Raw genomic sequence first — 20,957 nt, 5'->3', positions numbered from 1 at the left:
CCGTGATAAACAGACCGCCTTGGCTTGGCCAATTCTCGCCAAAGTCTCATTAGCGGTCTCTCAACTTTGCCGCTGTTGCTCTCACCCATTTCCCAACTCGCTAATCACTTCGCCCAACGCCGTGATAAACACACCCCACGTCGCAATTACAGGTATCGAATAATAAGCAGCTCGGTTCTCATCTGGCAAATGCATCCTGCAGGCCACACCCTGATAAATATGATATACATGCGGTATTCCATTTGATCTAAACGAATTAAAATTTTTTTTTTTAAAAATTAATGAAATTTGAGTATGCGGTGAAACAAACATTGCACAATACAATTTGCCAATATCGGTTCAAACCACTATTTTATCAGTCATCTGCATTATTAATGGAATTGAATTAACCCGTTCGTTTTTTTTTTTTTTGTACACTATAGTCCGCAATCTCGATTTTTGTTTTTTACAATTATCTCGAGATATGCTGCACATTAAATAATCGTCAAGCGTATAATATAGGGGTAAAATTTCCTGACAAATCCATTGCCGCTATAAATTTTTTTAGAATTATTCTCACACTACGAGAGAAACACAAATTATAAAGTGAAAAAAGAAAACTCAATTTCCAAAACATTTCCAAAACATCTGAATATCGTCGAAAGAGTATTTCTTCGCTAAAATAAAAGCATTTCGAGTACATATTTCCATTTTAAAGTATAGGGGTCAACACACATCTTCGCGAACAGAATAATCATCAAATGATCGGAAGAGATGAACTATAAGAGAAGTAACGAAAGGTCCTCGAGCTTCGCCTTAAGCGTAAATGGGAATTTTCATGCTTGGACACGTTTCTGGTTTTTGAAAACCAGTTTTCAAACAACCAAAGGATAAGAAGAGAAATACGGAGATCATGCGCGTCAAGTCTGATGAGATTCGAACAACGCCGCGTGACGATATGTATATACGAGTATAACAGTATAAAGAGCAGGGGCGTATAATCCTTTACTCCGACTGCTGTTAGACTAGCACGTTAACTTGTAAACGTATTTTCGACCCCGCTTTTCTCGCTTCTCGACGTTGGAAATTTCACTCAGCGGTACCAGTTAATGCCGGGACATTAACGCTCTGAAAGAGCCGGTTAACTCGACTGTTATGCAGGCTGCGTCCCAAGTGTGCCTGCAAAAGTCATAATGTGGCACAGGGTTCGAATCGTCGTTGCCGGGAAGACGGCAAGGATTCCCGGCAAAATAAAGTAAAAGAAGAAATGTCGGAAAAAGTGATGCTAATATTTTCTCGTTTCTTCGCTCTTTGAACACGGTTCCTTTTATTTTCCCTCATTCTCAAGTTTACAGACCCGCATTTTTCTCGCGATTTTGAAAGAAAGGAAAAAAACGTATATGTATATAATTGCCGAACCGTCCCCCTCGTCTCATCGCGATTTCCTGCACCCAATGTTCTGCCGCTTGTTTTGCCAGCTCGTTCCGTTTCTGCGGTGCGAGCGGGGCGGGCGGTTAAAGCGCGAATAGTCGAAATTCGCGCCTGCGTCGGGCCGAGCCGCGTGGTGGTGGTTTGTCGGTATATAGGAGCGTGCAGCAGCCCCCACGTTTCGCATTGCACCCTCAAGCTCTTCTCCCAAAGGACGTCAACAATCGGAATAAAGCTCTGAGTTAATATCGACGCCGTGGTCAAGGATCGGAAGGATCGATAATTAACTGCGATATTAGAAAAGTTTCATTTGCAATCGATCAAACGAGAGACGAGAGACGAGAAAGAGAAGGAGTTGGAAATAAGAAGAAGGCTACAATTTCGACGAAACCGGTTTTCGCACCTTGTAGACAATATTACTGATAACAATAATATACACGTTGCACATCATCGTCGGAAGGAGAGAGAGAGAGAGAGAGAGAGAGGGAGAGAGAGAGAGAGAGAGAAAGGGAAGAAAGGACGGAACGCAGCATATCAACGTTTGCGAATTAAATAAATGTGCAGAATAAAAGCTCGGACCTAGAATACAGCGGAGGAGGAGAGTTGAGATCGTAATATTTGACCGGGCAAAGAATCAAGAGTCTAATCGGAATAATAAAAACATTAAAGATAAACGATCAAGAAGAAGCTATTGAAAATTACTGTTACTGGAAGATTTTGCTTTACATATACATGATAAAATTAAACACCGTCTAAATTCGTCATCGATACAATCGGAAATAAGCAAAGAGGTTTGAGACTCTCGTTTCGATCGAGAAAATTACGAAAAATTTATTCGAACAAACTAGAGTCCCATATTTTTTTTTTTTTTTTTGCGTTTACCTTTTCCGCACAATTGGAGATCCCGAATTTCGTTCCCAATAATTGTTTACTCTCTGTCTTTTACCGTTCTCTTCCGAGCCCAGCTCTGATAAGATTTTCCCGAATCCAGACTCCGTCAGTAAAAAGAAAAAGTTGTTGGAATAAATAAAAAATACACACTCGCGCACGCAAAAAGGCTAACTCGCCGCTTAAACCAATCGTACAACCGTGGCCGTAGAGAACAAGTTCGTGAATAAACAGTGAGAAACGAGGGGATATAAGATAATGGGGGTGTCGTTGATCCCCGTGTTGCTGGTGAGTCTGGCCGTGGCGACTGCCAGCGGACACGCGATGGCCAAAAGAAGCGCCGCCGGAAGTGGACCTGCGGCCTTCGACTATCCCGATTATCCGGCGGCGAAGTACGACGAGTATCCGGTAAGTCGGACGGTTTTTCCGTTAAAATTGTTGCGAAACAAAATTTTACTATCATTTTTAAATTGCGAAACTTGACTGTAAGTTTTTCTGAGCGTTTTGAATTTTTTATTTATTTTTTACTCCTGTCGGTGGTCTTGATGATACCTTATTACGTGTACAGTGTGTTAGAGTTCGTCGGAAAAATATTATTGGCTATTTTTCATCGTGGTACCCCACAAAAATTTCTTTAGCTTGAAAGGAAGATTCTGTGAAAAGATGAGCGTTTTACGTTTAGTGGAAAATCGCGCTCCGTTGAATTTTCGCTTTTTTACATTTCTTTCAATTCAAGTTGTGTGGTGAATAAACGTTTTTTATCGATTACATCAATCACAATATCAATTTACGTCACAAAGAAGACCCAGACTTGCAATGTCAAGTCTCCAGTTGATCTTGAGAAGTTTATCTGACGATTTTTCATTATTAATTCAATCTCATAGAATAGTTGTAATTTAATATGAACTTTTGATTTAGGAAAATAAGATTCCCGGTTGATATATCGTTGTGTTATGGATCTTAATCTTTCGGTTGAATGTAAATGTCAGGAAAGAGATGATAATTGAAGTGCTACAACGTGTTTCTTTACGAATTGAAATAAGTGTGAAACAAAAAATGAAAAATCAAGTCACCGCGATCTTCCACATAACGTAAAACCCTCATCTTTTGACAGAATCTTTCTTTTAACCTATACAAACTTTTGAGAGGATGCGACGGTAGAAAATTGTAAATAATTTTTTTTTTTTCATCAGTTTGAAATATTTTCAACTGTACCGCAAGAATATGTTCATATTATAGAAGAAAAAGAAATCCCGTGTAAATATAAGAATTTTCGGATAATATTTTGAAATTTTCAATGTTTTTTAATTGTTTATTTTTTCATAAACTAAAATGGACTGGAAACATCAATTCGATACTTGAGAAGAATGTTTATTACTTCCAATTGAATGTAGGAACAAAATAATTTGGGTTTAGCGCACGTATTCCCTAGATAACGACACTCAATTAAACTATAAAAATGATTTCTGTTATCGCGTCAAGTTGGAAGTATAAACATTGTTTCCAAGCATCGAAATGATTTTTTCGGGTCATTTAAGTTTATAATGAAAAAAGAAAAAAATCAAAAACATGGAAAATTTCAACGTAGGTATTTTATGTTTAAAATTTCAATCGCTTTCCAGCACATGTTAATATTGACTGAAAATTTTTGTACATGCAAACGATTTTTTTTTTTTTTCTCATATACTATGCACAGATTTTTCGGGAGCAATCGAAAAATTCCAAAATAACCAAAATAACAGAAAGCCCTGATAGACATATTTAAGCCTGGCAGGTTGAACTAATTTCGTGGTAATTAAGGAGTAAAATTAGGAACCTGCCGGCAATTTCTCCTACGTAACAGGATCCGGACAACACACAACCGACATTTCATCAGGTTTCGCGTTGTTCGTAATACGATCGGATTTAACGTCAAGTTCGCGTATATGGTACTGAAAAATTCTGACGAGTCAAAAATCGAATGACAAATCATTTTTCTGCCGAAGCGATCCTCAAGTTCGCATCCGAGTTGAAATTCGGTCGATATATGACCGGGGCGAAAAACGGGACGTGTGATTCGGCAGATCCTTACACTCCGAACAATAATCATGTGTACGCACGAGCGATTCGTTGTGAATAATGGCAGCCTCGTCCGAAAACTCTCCTAATTAATCAATCCAGCTGTCGCGGAACGAACCGCGATTATACATGCGAAATAATTGTATTCGCAGAGACGTTGTTTATGTCTTCAATGTTCTCGTTTCGGCACGGACAAAAGCTGCTTCCAGTTTTCGTGACCCGGTAACAGGTGGCCGAGTTGAGCGTGGTGAATTTTCGCAAAGCGTGTCCGTAAGTTTCGTTCTCGCGAGTCTATATCCGATCTGCGCCGGGAAACGCCGTACGAACGACCAAGAATAAAATATTTTCGATCGAATCGATTATCTTTTACCGATCGATCCATCATTCTACGCATATAACAAACGAATCGACGATAGACGCGTGGTTCTAAAATATTATCTAATTACACAAACAGTCACGAATTTTTGGGGATCTTGTCGAATTCGTCGGTGATCGCCTTAATCGCCACCGTGCGGAAAATCGCTCTGGCAATTCGTGAGATAAGACGAAAAAATAATGAAAAGAAGTAAAAGGCGAGCGAATTATTTTGGGGTGGGAGGGAAACGAAAGACATTCCGTCGCTCGTGCATTAAGCCGAATAAAATTGAAATTTTTTTTTTCCAATATCTCGCTGCGGAAAAAGACATCAGCTCGCTCTCGATGTTTTACATATATATACACATATATATGTATCTATATACACATACTTTTTTTTAGCAATATAGGCCGCTGATTGCCGCTCGTGTTTCGAAGATGCCGGAAATTTTTTTCGATTATATAATATTACGTAGGTGTGTATATTTGCGCCCTTCGAAATTTCTTCTTCCCTTTTCGCACTTCGATCGGCTGATAATTAATTTCAACTTTTACTCACCCGCGTATTTATTTCACGATAACCAGACAACTCTTTATTGGAAATTAATAAGCTGGAAAACGAGCTCTCTTTACGTATTGAAATAATTTTGCAAAGATAAATACGAAAACTTAGTATCCTTTACTCTTTGCAGGTAGGGTTTTTCTTTCTCGAATTTCAGTGTCTCTGATCGATATTATTTGCGGCTTTGGAAGAGAGAGAAGGAGTTGATTTGAGAAATTGGTTAATTAGAGGGTGTACGAAGGTCCGAATTAATTGTCTTTATTATGATATAATTGACAAAAGGCTCTTTACGCCGCGTTCCCTTGATAAAAAAAAAAAAAAGAAAGACGTAATTTATATCGTACAACTGATTAAACATGTCTTAAATCGACCGAAAATTAAATTTCTTCTGATCCGTTGTGGAATTAGTTTAATAACTAATTACGCAGAGAGAAGAATATGAGAATATGAATTATTACGATTGTGTAAAAATTAACAGGTATCGCGGAAAATTGTGCGTCGATTTCAAAATCGTTTTTCGCCCACTTGTCAATCGAAAGAGCAGCTTGAATTCCGTTTCACAACGCGAGCGAAATATGAGAAGAATTGCTCGTTGATTTCGCTTTTTCCTTTTTCGGTTGTCTTCCTCTCGAAGTTTGACAAAAAAAGTCCCTCCCACATCTCGCAGGCATAAAGCGAATAATATAAATCGATAAAAGGCATAGAAGCAAAAAAGAAGAAGAAGAAGAAGAAGAAGGAAACAGGGGATCGTCCATCCGTCAGAGGGAAGAATGCGAGGCTGCAGATCGCATACAGGAGAATCGTAAACTTATTGTTGTTAGGAAAAGGAGGCGGAGGAGGAGGAGGAGGAGGAGGAGGAAAACGGGAAAGAACCGAGAAGGAAATTTTGTAGCTGAACTTTATACTCGAGTGGGCTAGGCGCGTTTCTTCTTCCGTTGCTCGTCCGTCGAGGGGAATAAAAATAGAAATAAAAATAAGAATGTGAAAAGGAAAAGGAAAACACGCGCGGTGTGATTGTGACAACATTCTTTGCTGTGCGAGAGGTATGATTTAGCAGCGTTTCGTTTCACTCTATTGTAGCGAAATCGAAAATGGTGGTAGATACATACCCCAACTTTGTGCGAATTCATACCAGATTTTTTTGATTTTTTTTCCTCTTTTTAGGGGCTGTTTACCTTCCTTTATCCTTATTTCTCAGTGAATTTCGCGCGTTTTTGTTACTGTTTTCGAAAGATACGGCAAAGAATAGAGTTAAATTATTCGAAAATAAGAAAATCCGCGGAATATCTAACCGTGCAGCGGGATTTTACGCGTACGTACCTCGCCTCGAATCTCCTACGTGAAAGTGCTTTGTGTTGGGGAATGTCGAGGACAGGCTTTTCCGAAGCGAAATTCCGAACCGCAAAACGCGAGACACGCCCGTGTTCATCCACGCAAAATTTGACATTCGCGTCCTCGTCAAAACCACTCTTTTAGCGCCGGCTTGCCGAGGCTTTGAATAACAAAGACGCGGGTAAGCTGAAGGATCTCGAGATCCGATTTCTCTGTTACATTCACCGCATTTCCACTGATTTTTTTCTAAGCATATTTATTTTTATACTCGCGTGTAAAACTTTTAGACTCACTTTCCCGCGGTTGTAATAGAATTTCAGGCCCGGCGCGTTAGGTGAAAAAAGTGTTGAAACAAAAATTTCGCGAAACAAATTAGGTTTGAACAGCAGCCGTAGTCAAGCTATTGAATTTATTTACATCTGTATGAAAGAAAGTAGTCGTAAACATTGTGAAATGAATTTTTGTTCGCTGAATTTATATTAAAAGAACATTTTATTCGGATGATTTGTACAATATTAATTCTCCGATGAAACGAGATATTTTTCACCATAATCGGACAAACTTGATGATTTTTTGGTATGAAAAATGTTTTAATGATGCGATTGATTCTTTGACCTTGATTATACAAGAAGGTATTTATGAATTGAAATTCACTGGTTTTGAATTTTTTTCTCAAATAACAGGGACGTTTTTAAACTAGATTTAATTCGATTAATGTATAAGTTTGTCAAATTCGTATACTTGAGGCTTGTAAAAATTGATGAAAATCGACTCGCTTGCGTAAATAAAGTTCATAAAACTTCCTCCAGAGTATTGGAAGTTTTATTCGGGATTCACCATATCGATTTACAAATACAATAAATTTACTAAAAAATTCTTGAAATTCAAATTACTTTTTTTTTTTGTGCAATCCTCATAAATTTTAATAAAAGCAAGAATTTTTATTATAAATTTGAAACAAATACATGGTAATTCAAGTCGCTACCCCGAATTTGTAAATTGACAACTCTTTTGTACGGTAAATGTGTTCGTAAATACAGAATGACAGACGATGCGATATCCGCACTTCTTGATCTCGGGCTCCTTGAAATTCGAATGCACCGCAACGCGAGAGAAAACATTTCACTGAAATGCGAAGAAATTCGTCACTTGGCAAATTCGCGGGTGCGTCGAGAAGGGTTTTTGGCAGGTCTGGATCTTTTCGCAGTCTGCAGTGCAGATGGCGAGCTATGGTTAATCACTTTCCATGGTAATAAGCGCAGAACAGCTCGGCCGAATGCGAGGCGCGGGTTGGCTGCTAATTAGAAAGCAACCCTTGACTTCGACCCGGGGCGAATCTCAATTGGACGGGACTCAATTATACGCGCGATGTCGGAGCGAGCTGATCGCGTGGAGTCGAGGAGTAAACGCGGCCGATTCCCACGCTCCGAGGATAAAAAATTGCAGATAAGGATTCGTTTGAGAAATAAATTCTCACTCAGGTTCAATCTGCAGCTTTATAGCATTTGAAAGCTGTTCGATTCGCGCGTTCTGCATGGAATCTCTTGAATCGTTCTCCCGAAAGTCAAACATCAAAGGGTATCCTTATAGCAATTAAGAGGCTGAATTGACTTTGCTGTACAATTAATAATTACAGTTAAACGAATCGCGCAGCGAGCCGGACTGTCGGATGGATATCTCGTCGTTTGTCAAGGTTGTGATAATATATTCGGTAAGGATTCTGCATAAATGAGCAAAATTGTAAGGAGGAACGTCGTTGAATCAAAAGCGAGAATAAGGTTTCAATTGAGTTGGGGAGTTGAGTTAATTTTAACTCTAGCTTTGGAATGACATTTTCCAGTAAAGTGCGTAGGATTTTATAAAGATATTAAATTTTACAAAATGTTTGTTTTTTATTGTCTGAAGGAAAGAAAGGGGCATGAAATCGGTAAATTTCACAATCAATCGAACAAATCCTAAATACTGTACTAGAAAATATCATTACAAAGCTAGAGTCGAAATTTAAGGTTGACGGGTTGAAAATTGAAAAACATCGTTTCATTTTATCGACCACTCCGTCGGCATTTTGTTTTACAATAATTAAGAAGGGAAATTTTCTTGTACTTCAAGATTTATATCAACATGTATGAAAGACAGAATTGAAAAACATCAATTCATGTTTCTTGATAAATTGGAAAAACTGACCATTGATTTCGTGTACGTAAAGTAATATCGCCCCTTATCGATCGAGGCGAATATCGATTGAACGGAAACCGCGTTCTCTTAATACGGAACTAATTTCAAAGCTGCAGAATCGCGTAATTTCAATTAATAATACGTCGCTCGAGTTTTCTCCGCCGATAGATTATCCGGCAGTTGCATGAACGTGGGAAGTAGAAAAAATAAGTCAGCGACGAGTTGAGAAAACTTATGCAAAGGATAGAAATGGAGATTCTTTAATTTCGATTCCCCAACGACGGAGAGAAGTATAGTATCAGAGGCGTTAAATCATGTTGAAACCGATAGCTTCACTCTCTGCAAAGTAATTTCGCGTTATCGGATATTCCAACTGCATATATATGTACACACACACACATACACGCATATATGTATGGGTATTAATTTATCTCGAAAAAACAATTTCTCCTCGGTGTAAAATGAGGAAAAACGAAGTCTTCGTGACATAACGACCCTTATCTCGCGGCGTCGTTTCCTTTCTCTTTCTCTCCTCGCGTTCTCTCATTTCTGCAAAAGGAACTGCTCCACCTCTCATCTCGCAGATTGCATATAAAACAGCCGGGAGAATTCTATTCTGACGCCCCAAGACGTATAAAGTATCTACATGTATAGTGTATTCGCAGGTATATGCGCGTTGATCGATTCAATCGGGCTCTAAATCAGCACCTGCAGATTTCTGCTGCATTGCTTGAAATTACTACTTGCGCGCTGAAATTCAACGCTTCGTTACTTCTCGGAAGCTCGCGTGTCTCATTGTCAGTGAGAAAAGCTACATTTGCGAGAGAAAATTCACAACCTTGTATTTATCCAACGGGGCAAGTTCTCCAAATGACGAGAATGAGAATTCTTTTTTTTTCTTTTTTTCTATTAATGATCCAACCCCTCGCGAATTCCAAAGTCCTCACGAATGGAAACGATTATTTGAGTCAAGTGATATTACGATTTAATTAAATGTTACAGTTAAACGCGGCGAAGACGGTAATTACTAAATTCAACAAAATACTTTTGCCGAACGAGATACTTGCGACGACTTAATTCAGAATTGAATCAAGCCTTTGAATGATCATGCTAGCTATCAATTTATTCAAGATAACACGGCGCGAGTTCCTTGCAATATTGTGAATTTTAAAATTTTCAAGCGATTCAAGCGAACGGACTCCGACAAAATGTATTTTGCTGATTCAAGAATTTCTTTCCCACCGTCAGCTCGAAGCGATTTCACCCCCAAGCATCTTCCGCTGGCCTGCATACAGCAGGGCGGTGTTGGGGTCGTTTATCACCTGTTACACGGCTCGTCAGTCGCGCCGCTAACGTTTAGCGGCTCGTTCCAGCCCGCATTCAAATGATTTATACCGCAGGCGCGATTCTGCGAAATCGCCGGGATTTCGCGCATCGAGAAACGGAAATACGAAAATTCATCACACCGGCTCCCGGACTCCGTCTCGCGTCAAGGATGCTCCGCTTCCTGCAGCAGGACTCGCCGGCTCTTCACCGTCAATGAAGTACGTGTTTCCACTTCGCGATATTACTCGACTTCATTTGTATCCTTTACCCGTCGTCTTCTTCGCCTCGGGTATAACAATATCTCGAATTTCTAGACTCTCTGCATTATTTCACACCCCTCGTTGTCCCGATTGAATCGGAAATTGCAACGACGACGATGAGACTTTATCAATTTCATCAATCGCGTGTTCCTTGTGAAATACCGTGCAATTTTCGCTGAAAATTTTCAACTTCTATTTTGAAGAAATTATCTCGTTACCGTATGACGAACGGATCGCTTTGAGGGGAATTACTTTATTGAGAAAAAAAAATATTGTATGCTTCCAAAATTTTATCAAACGAATCAACGATCTGAGACAGAGAAGGATAGATTTCCAGAGAAAGTTGTAAAAGAACAGCGAGACCATGCCGAGGATTACACTTCGGGATTTGAGGCATGCTTACCGCGCAGGGAGTTGAAGAATCATGAAAATTAGCGAGTCGACGTTGTCGGATGTAAGTGAATTACGCGGGGCGCAGTTATTCAGGTCCGTTAATTCGCATATGATAGACACGGCGTTTTACCGGGACTCAATTATACACCCTTGCCTACAGGTTGATAATACCGGGGAACAATATTATGAGGTAGTAGATATAGCTCGACGTATTACCGACGGTATAAGCCATTAATGCTGTGCGGGGTTTATTGCGTTAGTTACGCCGTTGAATCACCGCGCGCTGAAATACACTCCGTGATTTTATACGGAGCGATGCGTAGAATCGGGGACGCAGGTGGCTGCAGATTTATCCAATAATAAAAATTGCAGGAAAACGCGAAACGGTACTTTTCATTCGATAGAATCGACAAGGAGAATCGTCGGCTGTTGAAGAAAGCACATCCTGCGGAAAATCCCGGGCTACGTTATAAGCCGGATAAACGCGGCGTCACGATCGGTGAAAAGTTCGCGGAGTTTGCTAAATTTTGGCAAACCGAAGCGTTTGTCTTCAGACGATTTCATTGGCAGCCAAGTTTCGAACCCGGCCGGTTATGGTCGTGTAGTACTCCCACCCTTACCGACCGAGCAAAATCGATTACCATTTTTCATCCCATATTTAATTCTAATCGGTCACGCTTTGCAATATTTAAACAATCAGTTTTGGTCGGAAGAACTGAGAGAGTTTTTCATGCGGTCCTTAAATAATACCTAGATCTTTTCTTTGATAGATTTTTAGATCTCATTTTTGAAGCAAAATATCACTTTTGGGGTGAGTCTGACCGTTATGCAATTTTACAGAGGTGTGACCGGCTAAGGTTACATAAACAAACGAACGCAAAGGGTTCGAATTTCGACGCTACATCGCACTTTTCTAGCAGAATTCAAGAAAGCTACTCATACCTAGCAAATCGTTAAAAAATATGCAGTTTTTTGACACGTGTTCCGACATTCAGACATTTCCCGCATTTCAGGGGTTAAAAAGTGAATTCAGAAAGAATGAGGAATAAAATGAGCCATCGCGAGACTGTTTTGATGCAATATCGAGGTCGCCAGACGAGAACTAGAAATTACAACAAGTAATTTAGAATAATAATAAAAAATTTGAAACTAGCATAATTCTTGAATTGTAATAACTCCAATTTGCAACTGCAAACGCGGCGATAGAACAGCTCACGATCAGCTGCGACAGCTAGGAAAGACAGATCGCAAATTGACTTGGCATTGAACCGACAGTGGCTTAAAGGTTACGGAATGGTCACTTAGCGGAAAGCCGCGCTTTTAGCGAGCTTTTTGCGGCGACGCCGACGATAAGCCGGACAGCCGTGTTCAAGTTTTATTTCGCACATTTCTGCCCAAGGATCAGCAGAGCAGGCACAGAATACACGAAGCGCGGTGCAATTCGTATCCAAAGTTGCACAGAGGGCCAAAATTGGACCGATTTACCCCCCCTCCCGAGGGGCTCGGAGTGAATTCCTTTTTTTTTTTTTGTTTTTTTTCTCTCTTTCTCTCAAACCGCCCGCAGGTGCAAAACGACGGCAAGTCGGCCGAATTGGCGATTCCTCGGGTCTTCCTGCGGAGCGGCGGGACAATCGTCCGCTGATGAGAGTGTCTCGGGTGAAGGGTTCTCTTTCTAATTTATGACGCGTCCCTTTGGCCGGCGAGTGCGTCATTAGGCGTTTCCGTAATCGTCCGAAAGACGTGCGAGGGTCTGTCTTACACGCCCGGGTGTGAATGCGAATGTGACGTTTCCGCTTCGAAAGCTTCCTCCGGGAGATTGGACAAGTCTAATTCGCCCACCGCCTCACGGAGCCTCGGACTTTTCGACACCTCTTTTTGCTTCTCGGGATCCTCGGTCGGCTTTTTCGTTGTTAGACGAGTTTTGCCCCCAACGGTGGAAAAGAGAAAGGCTCAAATTTCTTTGCGCGTTAAGCAACTGAGATACAAAATGTAAGGCATTCGACTATTTCAACTATCCTCACCCGATCAACGTTCCTGAGAATATGCAAGAAATTTCAGTAAAACTGCAATGAAATCGACCATCCGTTTAATTTCAACGAAAGAAATTCACCCTGATGGAGGAAGAAAAAAAAAAAAAAAAATTAAACTGATAAATTTTTTTTAATCATTTCATCATTTCAATTAAATTTCTTTAAATAATGGTTCCGAACTGTCTTTCACCCTTTAAGGGACGTCTTATGGGACGTATATTCTCAACCAAGTGAGTTTCGGTGAGAATATTGAATACTTTGCGACGAGATGAAAATCTGAAAAAAAACTCAATTATGACCAAGATGATAATGAAATTCGTTTCAAATAATAACAGTGCCGCAAAGTTGTTCATAAAATATTGAAACAAAAATTTGTGCAACAAATCTCTAGTGAAATTTCTTTCCTTCATATGGAATGAATTCATCGATTTTTCTGAAACTTTGAAAAAAAAATGTTTAATAAATTTTAGGCGATATTTAAAAATCCGTTTTTGAGAATTTCTTCGATTATAAAAAATTGATCAAAAGTCCTGAACTTTTAGATCTCTTTTCGTCAAATGTCTACATAGAGCGTCAGAAAATTATGGAAAACGGAGTATTTCAAAAAGTAGTCGTAACTTCAAAAAAAAAAAAAAAAACAATAGTAGGAATTCAGAAAAATCAATGAACTCATTTTACATGTAATAAAAAAAATGTCACTGGAGATTTGTCGTACGAATTTTTGTTTTAACAGTTTATTAACAATTTTTTGTATGTATTATTATTATTACTTAAAACGAATTTTGTCGTCATCTTGGTTATGATTGATTTTTTCAGATTTCAATTTCATCGCAAAGTATTCAATATTCTCACCCAGACTCACTTTTGGTTGAGAATATACGTCCCATAAGACCCTAAATTGAATTAGACTTGATCGCTTTCAGTCTGCGGAGCTTGCGTATATTCTGTTTTGGCAATTCTTTTGATTCGGACACGTTTTTGTTGAAATTATACACCCTGCATGGTCTAATGCACGACCACCCTCTGGATGCGCGGCGTTTAATCAATTTGCGTAAAATATAGCCCAGCAAGCTTGAAACAGCTGATCGCGAGGGGCACTTTCAGATAGAATTGTAGCATGCATCACCACTGCTGACTACGGGCTACGTTATCTACCCAGATTCCATTGTGTTCCAGAGCTTATCTAGATCTTCGTCGTTCTCGACTTCTAGAAGCTGCAAGGCTCCCTCTTTTCGAGTAGTTTGAGGCGTTAATTGAATCGCGGTAGTCGCGTCGATCGCTCGAGGAGAAAATTGAATATTCAGAGCGCTTTTGTACGCCTGTTTCAAAAGCTTTTTTCCCCGTTACTGTTTTTCTTTTTCTCCAGAGTTTACTTTTCGCTGTTTTCAGCCGGCCTACACTGTACATTTTTTTTCAGCAAAATCGGCTTTGAAATTTCGTTCTATTGAGTTAAATGTCCGATCTTTAGAAGTTTCGAGCATTTTATCTGTTTCTTCTCGTTTTTTATTCATCAATCAAAATTGGCAGGCGCTTGCTAATGAAATCATTCAGCTGTTATACCGAGTTTCACTGGTATAATTTAATTTATTCCCGTGTTTGCAGAGTCGATCAAAAAACGTGATTCACCGTTCGAGAATTTAAAATCTCGAATATATTTTCAATCTTTGCATATTTCTTCAGAATTTTCTACGGCCGAAATTTTGAACCGCGAAACTGTGATGTCTAAAGGATTATCCACCGCAGTTAATGATTTCCGGTTAAGAATTCGCCACCCGGTGCGTTTTTGACGAATAATTACCATATAATTTTTAGAGCTGTTTAGCACACCGCGTCGACTTGTCATTAATGTATCGGAATAGTGGATCGCAGACTGATTATTATTCGCATATGTTTCAACGATAGTTGTGGACATTTCGGTTCTGTTTTAATTAGCATTGTCCCCCAGGCAACCGCAGCGCGCATAGAAACCGATTTGCAAAAAGCGAGACAATCGACGACTGGATAATGATAAAATATCCCGTTAAATAAATGAAAACGATTTATTTAACGGGATATTTTTTTATTTTAATTACGTTCCTGACTGCGTCAAGAAATCGGGGAGGGGTTGAAGTTCCGAATTTGAAAAGTTCCGAAAGCGAATAATCCTGAACTTTTTGCCGGCAACACTTGAAGTGAAGGAGTCAAACTTTTACGAAACGACAAAGTTTCGAATGGTCCGAAACCCGGCTCAAAGTTCCGAAACGCAAGATTCCGAAAATTCAAGTTACGGTAGGGTAAAGTTCCGATAGCGAGAAATTCTGACAAATCAAGTTTCGATAGAGTAAAATTCCAAAAGTTAAAATATACCCACATAGAGTGGGTGTGAATAATCAGAAAAACCGAACATCAGAATGACCGGGATTACGAACGTAAAAATATTCTAAATCCAAAACAAGTGTCACCACCAAAAAATTGGGACTAGGCGCTTTCGGAACTGTTCAAATTCGGAGTTCCAACCCCTCTCCTCGAAAAACAAAAACAATCAAATGTTTTTAAAGTTTCCGAATAATTAAAAGAAGTCCTCGTTGCATAGGAAGAACATCAGACACGGAATTTTATTTCATCAGCGATTAGCGACTATAAAGTTTCGCAACGAGGAATCGATGAAAATATACGCGTTTCGCAATGATGTTAAAAATCAATCTCCCCGACGACCGGATGCTTGATTCACGGCAAACGTTTTGCGGTGGTGAAAAGGTGTTCATTATCAGAATGGAAATAGGCGTTAATACCCCCGCTGCCCGTTGCCGTATCCGGGATCTCGCTCTTCAACCGACGCAGATGGCAAAAGGAGCGATTCGCGTTCCTCGTTATTTTTATCGCCGACCTAAATCGCGTCGCGAAGCTTCCATCAAGTTGATTCGAGGCTTCGGATCCCGGCCGCGAATCAGTTGGGTAGAAATTTGTTTCGCGGTAAGGATTTCGGGGCGGTTAGAAAGAGTTTCTCAGCTTTGTGGAGGCGGGCTAATTATTGAAATTCATTCATTGCGAGCGATGCATAATTTAGCCGTCGCGGCGGCAACTCGGGGATGGGAAACTTTTTGAGATTTAAATTTTTCTCATCATCCACCGAGCGCTGCAGATGGCGCCTGGGTTTGTTATAACTGGGAACGATATGCTGAGCAAACTGATTATTTAACATTCTTTTCATCAAAGCTCTCCTCGGTAACCCGAACAGTTCCGCCGGTTCACCGAATTAAACGCAAAACTGGTCGGCCATTTCGTTTTCTTGCACAAACATAGCGATCGTCTTTTTCGTTTCTTCGCTCTTTCTCTCATTCGCCGAGCTATTAAAGACCCCGAAAGTTATCGCTGTAATTATTCTTAAGCGAAGAAAGGAGCCTTATCCCGCGGAGCTTCGCGAGTCGTTAAAAATTGTGTTTTCCTTCAAAGAACCCCGCAGAACCTTTATGGAAATTGGCTCCCGGTCGAGTTGGCTGCATTTTTAGTATATTAATTACAGCACATATCCTACCGATCAAACGTTCTCATCGACGCAAGTAAGAAAAATCACTAGCTTCCGAGATGCGGCCTCCGGACGAGGGTGCGTGGATTTTTTCATATCTATGAATTACGAGCTTTTTACGGATTACAAAGCTTCAAGGGGGACTTGAAATCAAATATATCACTCGAAAACTGCACAGCCTATTCGGAGAGACTTCGCACAGGCGTGAAAAACAGGAAAAGTCGATTATCGAAAGAGTCGGAGGGTCTCGTTCTTCACGCGAAATCCGACGTTGCAGCTCCTTCCGGTAAACCGGCGAGTTCACGGATGGAATCGATGCGTCGATGGAATCAATCGCAGCTTTCTGCCTATCCGTGATAATCAACCGTGAATTTTTTTGACTGATCTGTTTGATTTCAAGTTCGTGAAAATCGCGACATCCACGGATATCAAAAAATCTGGACACCTTTCTTTGAAAGCCTGTATCTCGGAAATGACTGATTTTCCGGACCTGTGTCCGTGAGAACTTTTGATCGTGAGAATGTGTAATATAACATACTGAAAATCCAGCCAATTCGACGGGGAGCCATTTTCCGTAAGGATTCTACGGGGCCCTTTACAAATAAATATATTAGCAATTATATCTATACCGCGAGATTCTCAAGTACGTAATAAAAATTTGACGGTTCCGCCAATTTTCTCTCCCCTCTCTCTTTTTTCTCCCAAACAGGTATACATCTATTTTGGTATCGTCGTTCGACTCGTGACACCCCCCTTCCTCTCAACCCCCTCCCACCTCATCGGCGAGGAACGAATTGGGTAAATTCAATTTCGGTAAATCCGACGATCATGTACCTATACTCGGAGGGCTTGCTTTATACGCCGCAAATCAGATCCACTCGTCCCAGATTTAAGTGATTCATTCAACTTCTCCAATTTACCCACAAAAAATAATTTCGAGGCAACTGCAGAGATTCCCGCTTGACATACGCGAGGATCACAGACTGCGTAACTTGAAGATCTCGAGTTCATCGAATCCACTTACTGTCCCCGACCGACTAGAGAAGGTTAAATGATGAAACGAAAAGAACTAAATAAAAGTGATCGTTTTCCCCTCAAAGTTCCTATATTTTCACCCAGAAGAATATCGCTCGGTTCGATTCCTGTTTCAATCATCGTATTATAAATCCGTGGGCGCGAGCAAGTTTTCTTATAAATTGCTGAATTAATTACGTCTGTCGGCTTACGGGCAGAAGTTGCAGAGGAGAAGCTTGGTGCAAATTTATTGTACATTACAGCAAACCTAAGTTTCTGATTTACGGCGGCGCGTGCAGGCTACTTGTTAAAGTAGCTTGTTTTACACCCCTCCGAATAATTCCTGCACCTCCGCAAACTAGGTATATTACGAAGAATTTATATCCGTGTAATCGCGACGTAGGTGTGATTTCATTAAACGAAGTTTAAGCTGCTCAATCAGCGAGTCTCAAAGCTAAAACATCAGACACCGTTTCAACAACAACGAACCGATTCTAAATTAGAGTTGAAAAAGGCCGTAAGTGTCATTTTTACTTTCCCTTAAAAAACTCTCTTCAAAAAGCACGCGTGCGATTTGCACGGAAAAAAACGCAGCGTAGATTTGACATGTGTTGTGGTGAACGTACGGACGGCACTTCTTTCGAGTCAAATGTGCATGAATTCCGGTTATATCTTACTAACGATTTTGCAACTCGTTTGTTATCGGATTTGTAAATCTAGCGACAATTGTTGTACAATCAACTCCAAAAAAGTACCGCCTGTGTATGTTCACCATAAAAAATGTAAGATCGACGATATTTTTCTTTATCCGTGATGCCAAGGCCAATTTTTTCGGAAGCATGAACAACATTTTAAAAGAAATAAAATATAAAAAATGGCATCAACAGCCCTTTTCAATTCTCATTTTCGATCGCGGATCGATTCTCTTATCGAAAAAATTCTTGGGTCCTTTCGGAGGTCCGAAAAGCTTCTCGTTCGTGATTCCTTTGGACACCTCGAGTGAAAGGGCGTTGTAAAAATTATCGACGTCTCGTCTCGTTGCAGGTGGTCGTGCCGAAGAGGGCGGCTTTGCTGCTGGACAGGTTGATGGTCGCGCTGCAGAAGGCGGTGGAGGAGCAAGGCTCGGGAGGATCGAGCGGCAGATCGATCTCGAGATCGGCGCCCCAGCAGCAGCTGGTAAGCTCGCAGATCGTCCCTGCAGTATCGGCGGACGAACAGACGGTGGGTATAAATTTTCACCGAATTTTAATATCCTCTGTTTAAATCGAATTAACGTACATCGCGATAGACTTTAACGCTAAAGTTCCCGCCTCGCTAACGCGACTTTCGTCGGTCGGCTAGATTTCTCGAGTGTATTACAAGCGTATTTGGGTGTAGAAAAATTCGGTCTGGTACTGACAGCCGGCGTGACGTCATCGTCACGGCTAAGGAGAAATGCCCTCTCGTATTGTAATTAGCGGAACTGTGTTCGTCTGTCTCTGACAGGTATTTCCAATCGATACAGTTGCGATATTATTTTCTCTCTCGGTGTATCGGATCACGCGCAAATCAACAACAGGCGTCTTACGTCGCGGCAAATGTGCGTACCTGCAATGCGGATTGTTTCTATCCATCGCCGGAACATGATTCGAAAGCTCTCGGACTTGCGGCCAGTTGTACGCCGCCTTGCTTACGCAAGCTTTTCTGCCAACCCTCGGTTGCAATAGAAATTATCCAGATTTATTCCTACGAAGAGGCTGGGTTGAAACTTTCGAATTTGAAAAATTACGATTTTTTTGGTGGCGAAACTTGACTAGTGAAATCAAACTTTGACGTTTCGCATTGTCCGAAATTCGAGGCCCAAATTTTTGATAAGACAAAATTCCGAAAGGGCATATCTGCGACAAGTCAAAGTTCCAAAAGTGCGAAGATGAGAAATTTTTTAAATCGGAAATATCGAAATTCCGGATGAATCAAGATTTTCAGTTTCGTAAATTTTTGGCTGGATGAAATTTCGCCACTTTGCTTTTTTTTTTGTTTTGGATTTTCAATATTTTTGCGTTCGTAATCCGGGTCATTCTGATTTTCGGTTTTTCTCATTTTTCAACACCCACTCGTCGAGTAAACTACGCTGTCTGAATATATATTAATTTTCGGAACCTCGAGCCGTTGGCTTTCCGACCGTTCAAAACTTTGTTGTTTCTTAAGCAAATATTCGGAATTATGCGTTATCGGAACTTATCAAATTCGGAACTTCAACACGTTTTAAAATTTCAAACACACGCTTATATTCCTGCAAGTCTAAAAAAAAAAAAAAATAAGCAAGCGTTGCATTTACTACATCGTAACAACAATTTTTTTTTTCCCTGGCAAATTGGACTATCGATTTATCGACTCACAATCAGAGCATTTCTGCAGTCGCCTTAACAAAAAACTGCGCAACTCCCTCATTTTGTCGAAGAGGTAGTGAGTCGAACGGTACTTTTTTCCCCTGTACGCGTGTCAGCGTCGATATCTCGATTTCTCATTATCCTAACGTGTTCGCAAAATTTTCCGCAATCAATAAACGGCGTTTGTTTTTCTGTAACCGAGTTGCAGATGGATCTCCAGCGTCGTGGACAGGCGAAGGGTCGGGTCTATTGGCGGTGTTACTTCAACGCTGTGACATGTTTCAAGAGAAAGTGATGAAGACGGACGAACGCGAGCATGCAACAATAAATTATCCACTCTGTATCACTTCCTCTACTAACTATATCGAGTTATAAAGCGAAAAATCAAAGAAAACCAGAAAAAGAAAAAAAAAAAAAAAAAAACAGTAAAAGTAAATTGAAAAAATCCAAGAATCTCCAATTACTAGGTGCAATCTTGCTGCAACTGACGCTGCATAACGATTCGAGTAATTCTCACCGACTTGGATGAAATTTGAAAACTGTGTACCAATAAAAAAAAAAAAAAGATTGTCCGGTCTCTAATCCGTACTTTCGTTTCATAGAATTGATGTGTAATCGCTGATTTCAATTACATGTACGTACCAATCTGAAGTATCTTTTTCTCAGAATCTTGTTATATTGTTGATTAGATTGATCGACTACCATTACTGCTGTTTCTACGCAACCTTTATATAGTTTCAAGCGCACAATATTGAATCCCATGACGTACCTATCCGTGAACCCGAAACTGTGTTATCGAGACTGACGTAGGGTATCATTATAACTTTATTACGTGTATATTATCTATTGCATACAGTATACAGATTCCGTTATTTATCGCGACGCATATGTGAAGCGTGACAAAAAACGAGGATTATACCATTTTGCATTACGTATAAACGCTCACGTAATATAATATCGTGGCATGAAAAAGAACACCGACCTTTTTTTCTCTTGTATAATTAACAAGCAGTTTGTATTATCTGTAATTGTTAATTGATCTGTACCACAATCGTTTGTATACACATCGTTGACACGAACGTTTTTCATTATACACCCTAATAATTATTAAATACCATATTCGAATAGTGTGCGAAATGAGTAATATTCATTATTAGGAATTAGGATCTTGTATGTGTGAATTTTTTATTCAATTTCATGTTTATCAAAAGCTTTTTTCGTTACACAAAAACGAGCAATAATAATTTTCTCTTTTCCCATTCAGCTCCTACATATTCTTGTACC

The 20,957-nt window shown here is 40.0% G+C and overlaps 1 protein-coding gene across 1 annotated transcript; it reads left to right on the top strand.

Moving 5' to 3' along the window:
* The first annotated feature begins 1,895 nt into the window (after positions 1-1,895).
* Positions 1,896-20,810, top strand: LOC124216210 (Allatostatin double C). The gene is made up of 3 exons (XM_046620462.2): positions 1,896-2,703; positions 18,349-18,525; positions 19,882-20,810. The coding sequence occupies exons 1-3, from the start codon at positions 2,554-2,556 to the stop codon at positions 19,966-19,968; spliced, it is 414 nt and encodes a 137-aa protein (XP_046476418.1). The 5' UTR covers positions 1,896-2,553; the 3' UTR covers positions 19,969-20,810.
* Positions 20,811-20,957: the final 147 nt, after the last annotated feature.

This window comes from Neodiprion pinetum, chromosome 4, assembly GCF_021155775.2.
Source record: "Neodiprion pinetum isolate iyNeoPine1 chromosome 4, iyNeoPine1.2, whole genome shotgun sequence".
Taxonomy (NCBI): Eukaryota; Metazoa; Arthropoda; class Insecta; order Hymenoptera; family Diprionidae; genus Neodiprion; species Neodiprion pinetum.
The sequence above is the reverse complement of the archived record's forward strand: the minus strand, read 5'-3'. Positions and strand labels throughout refer to the sequence as shown.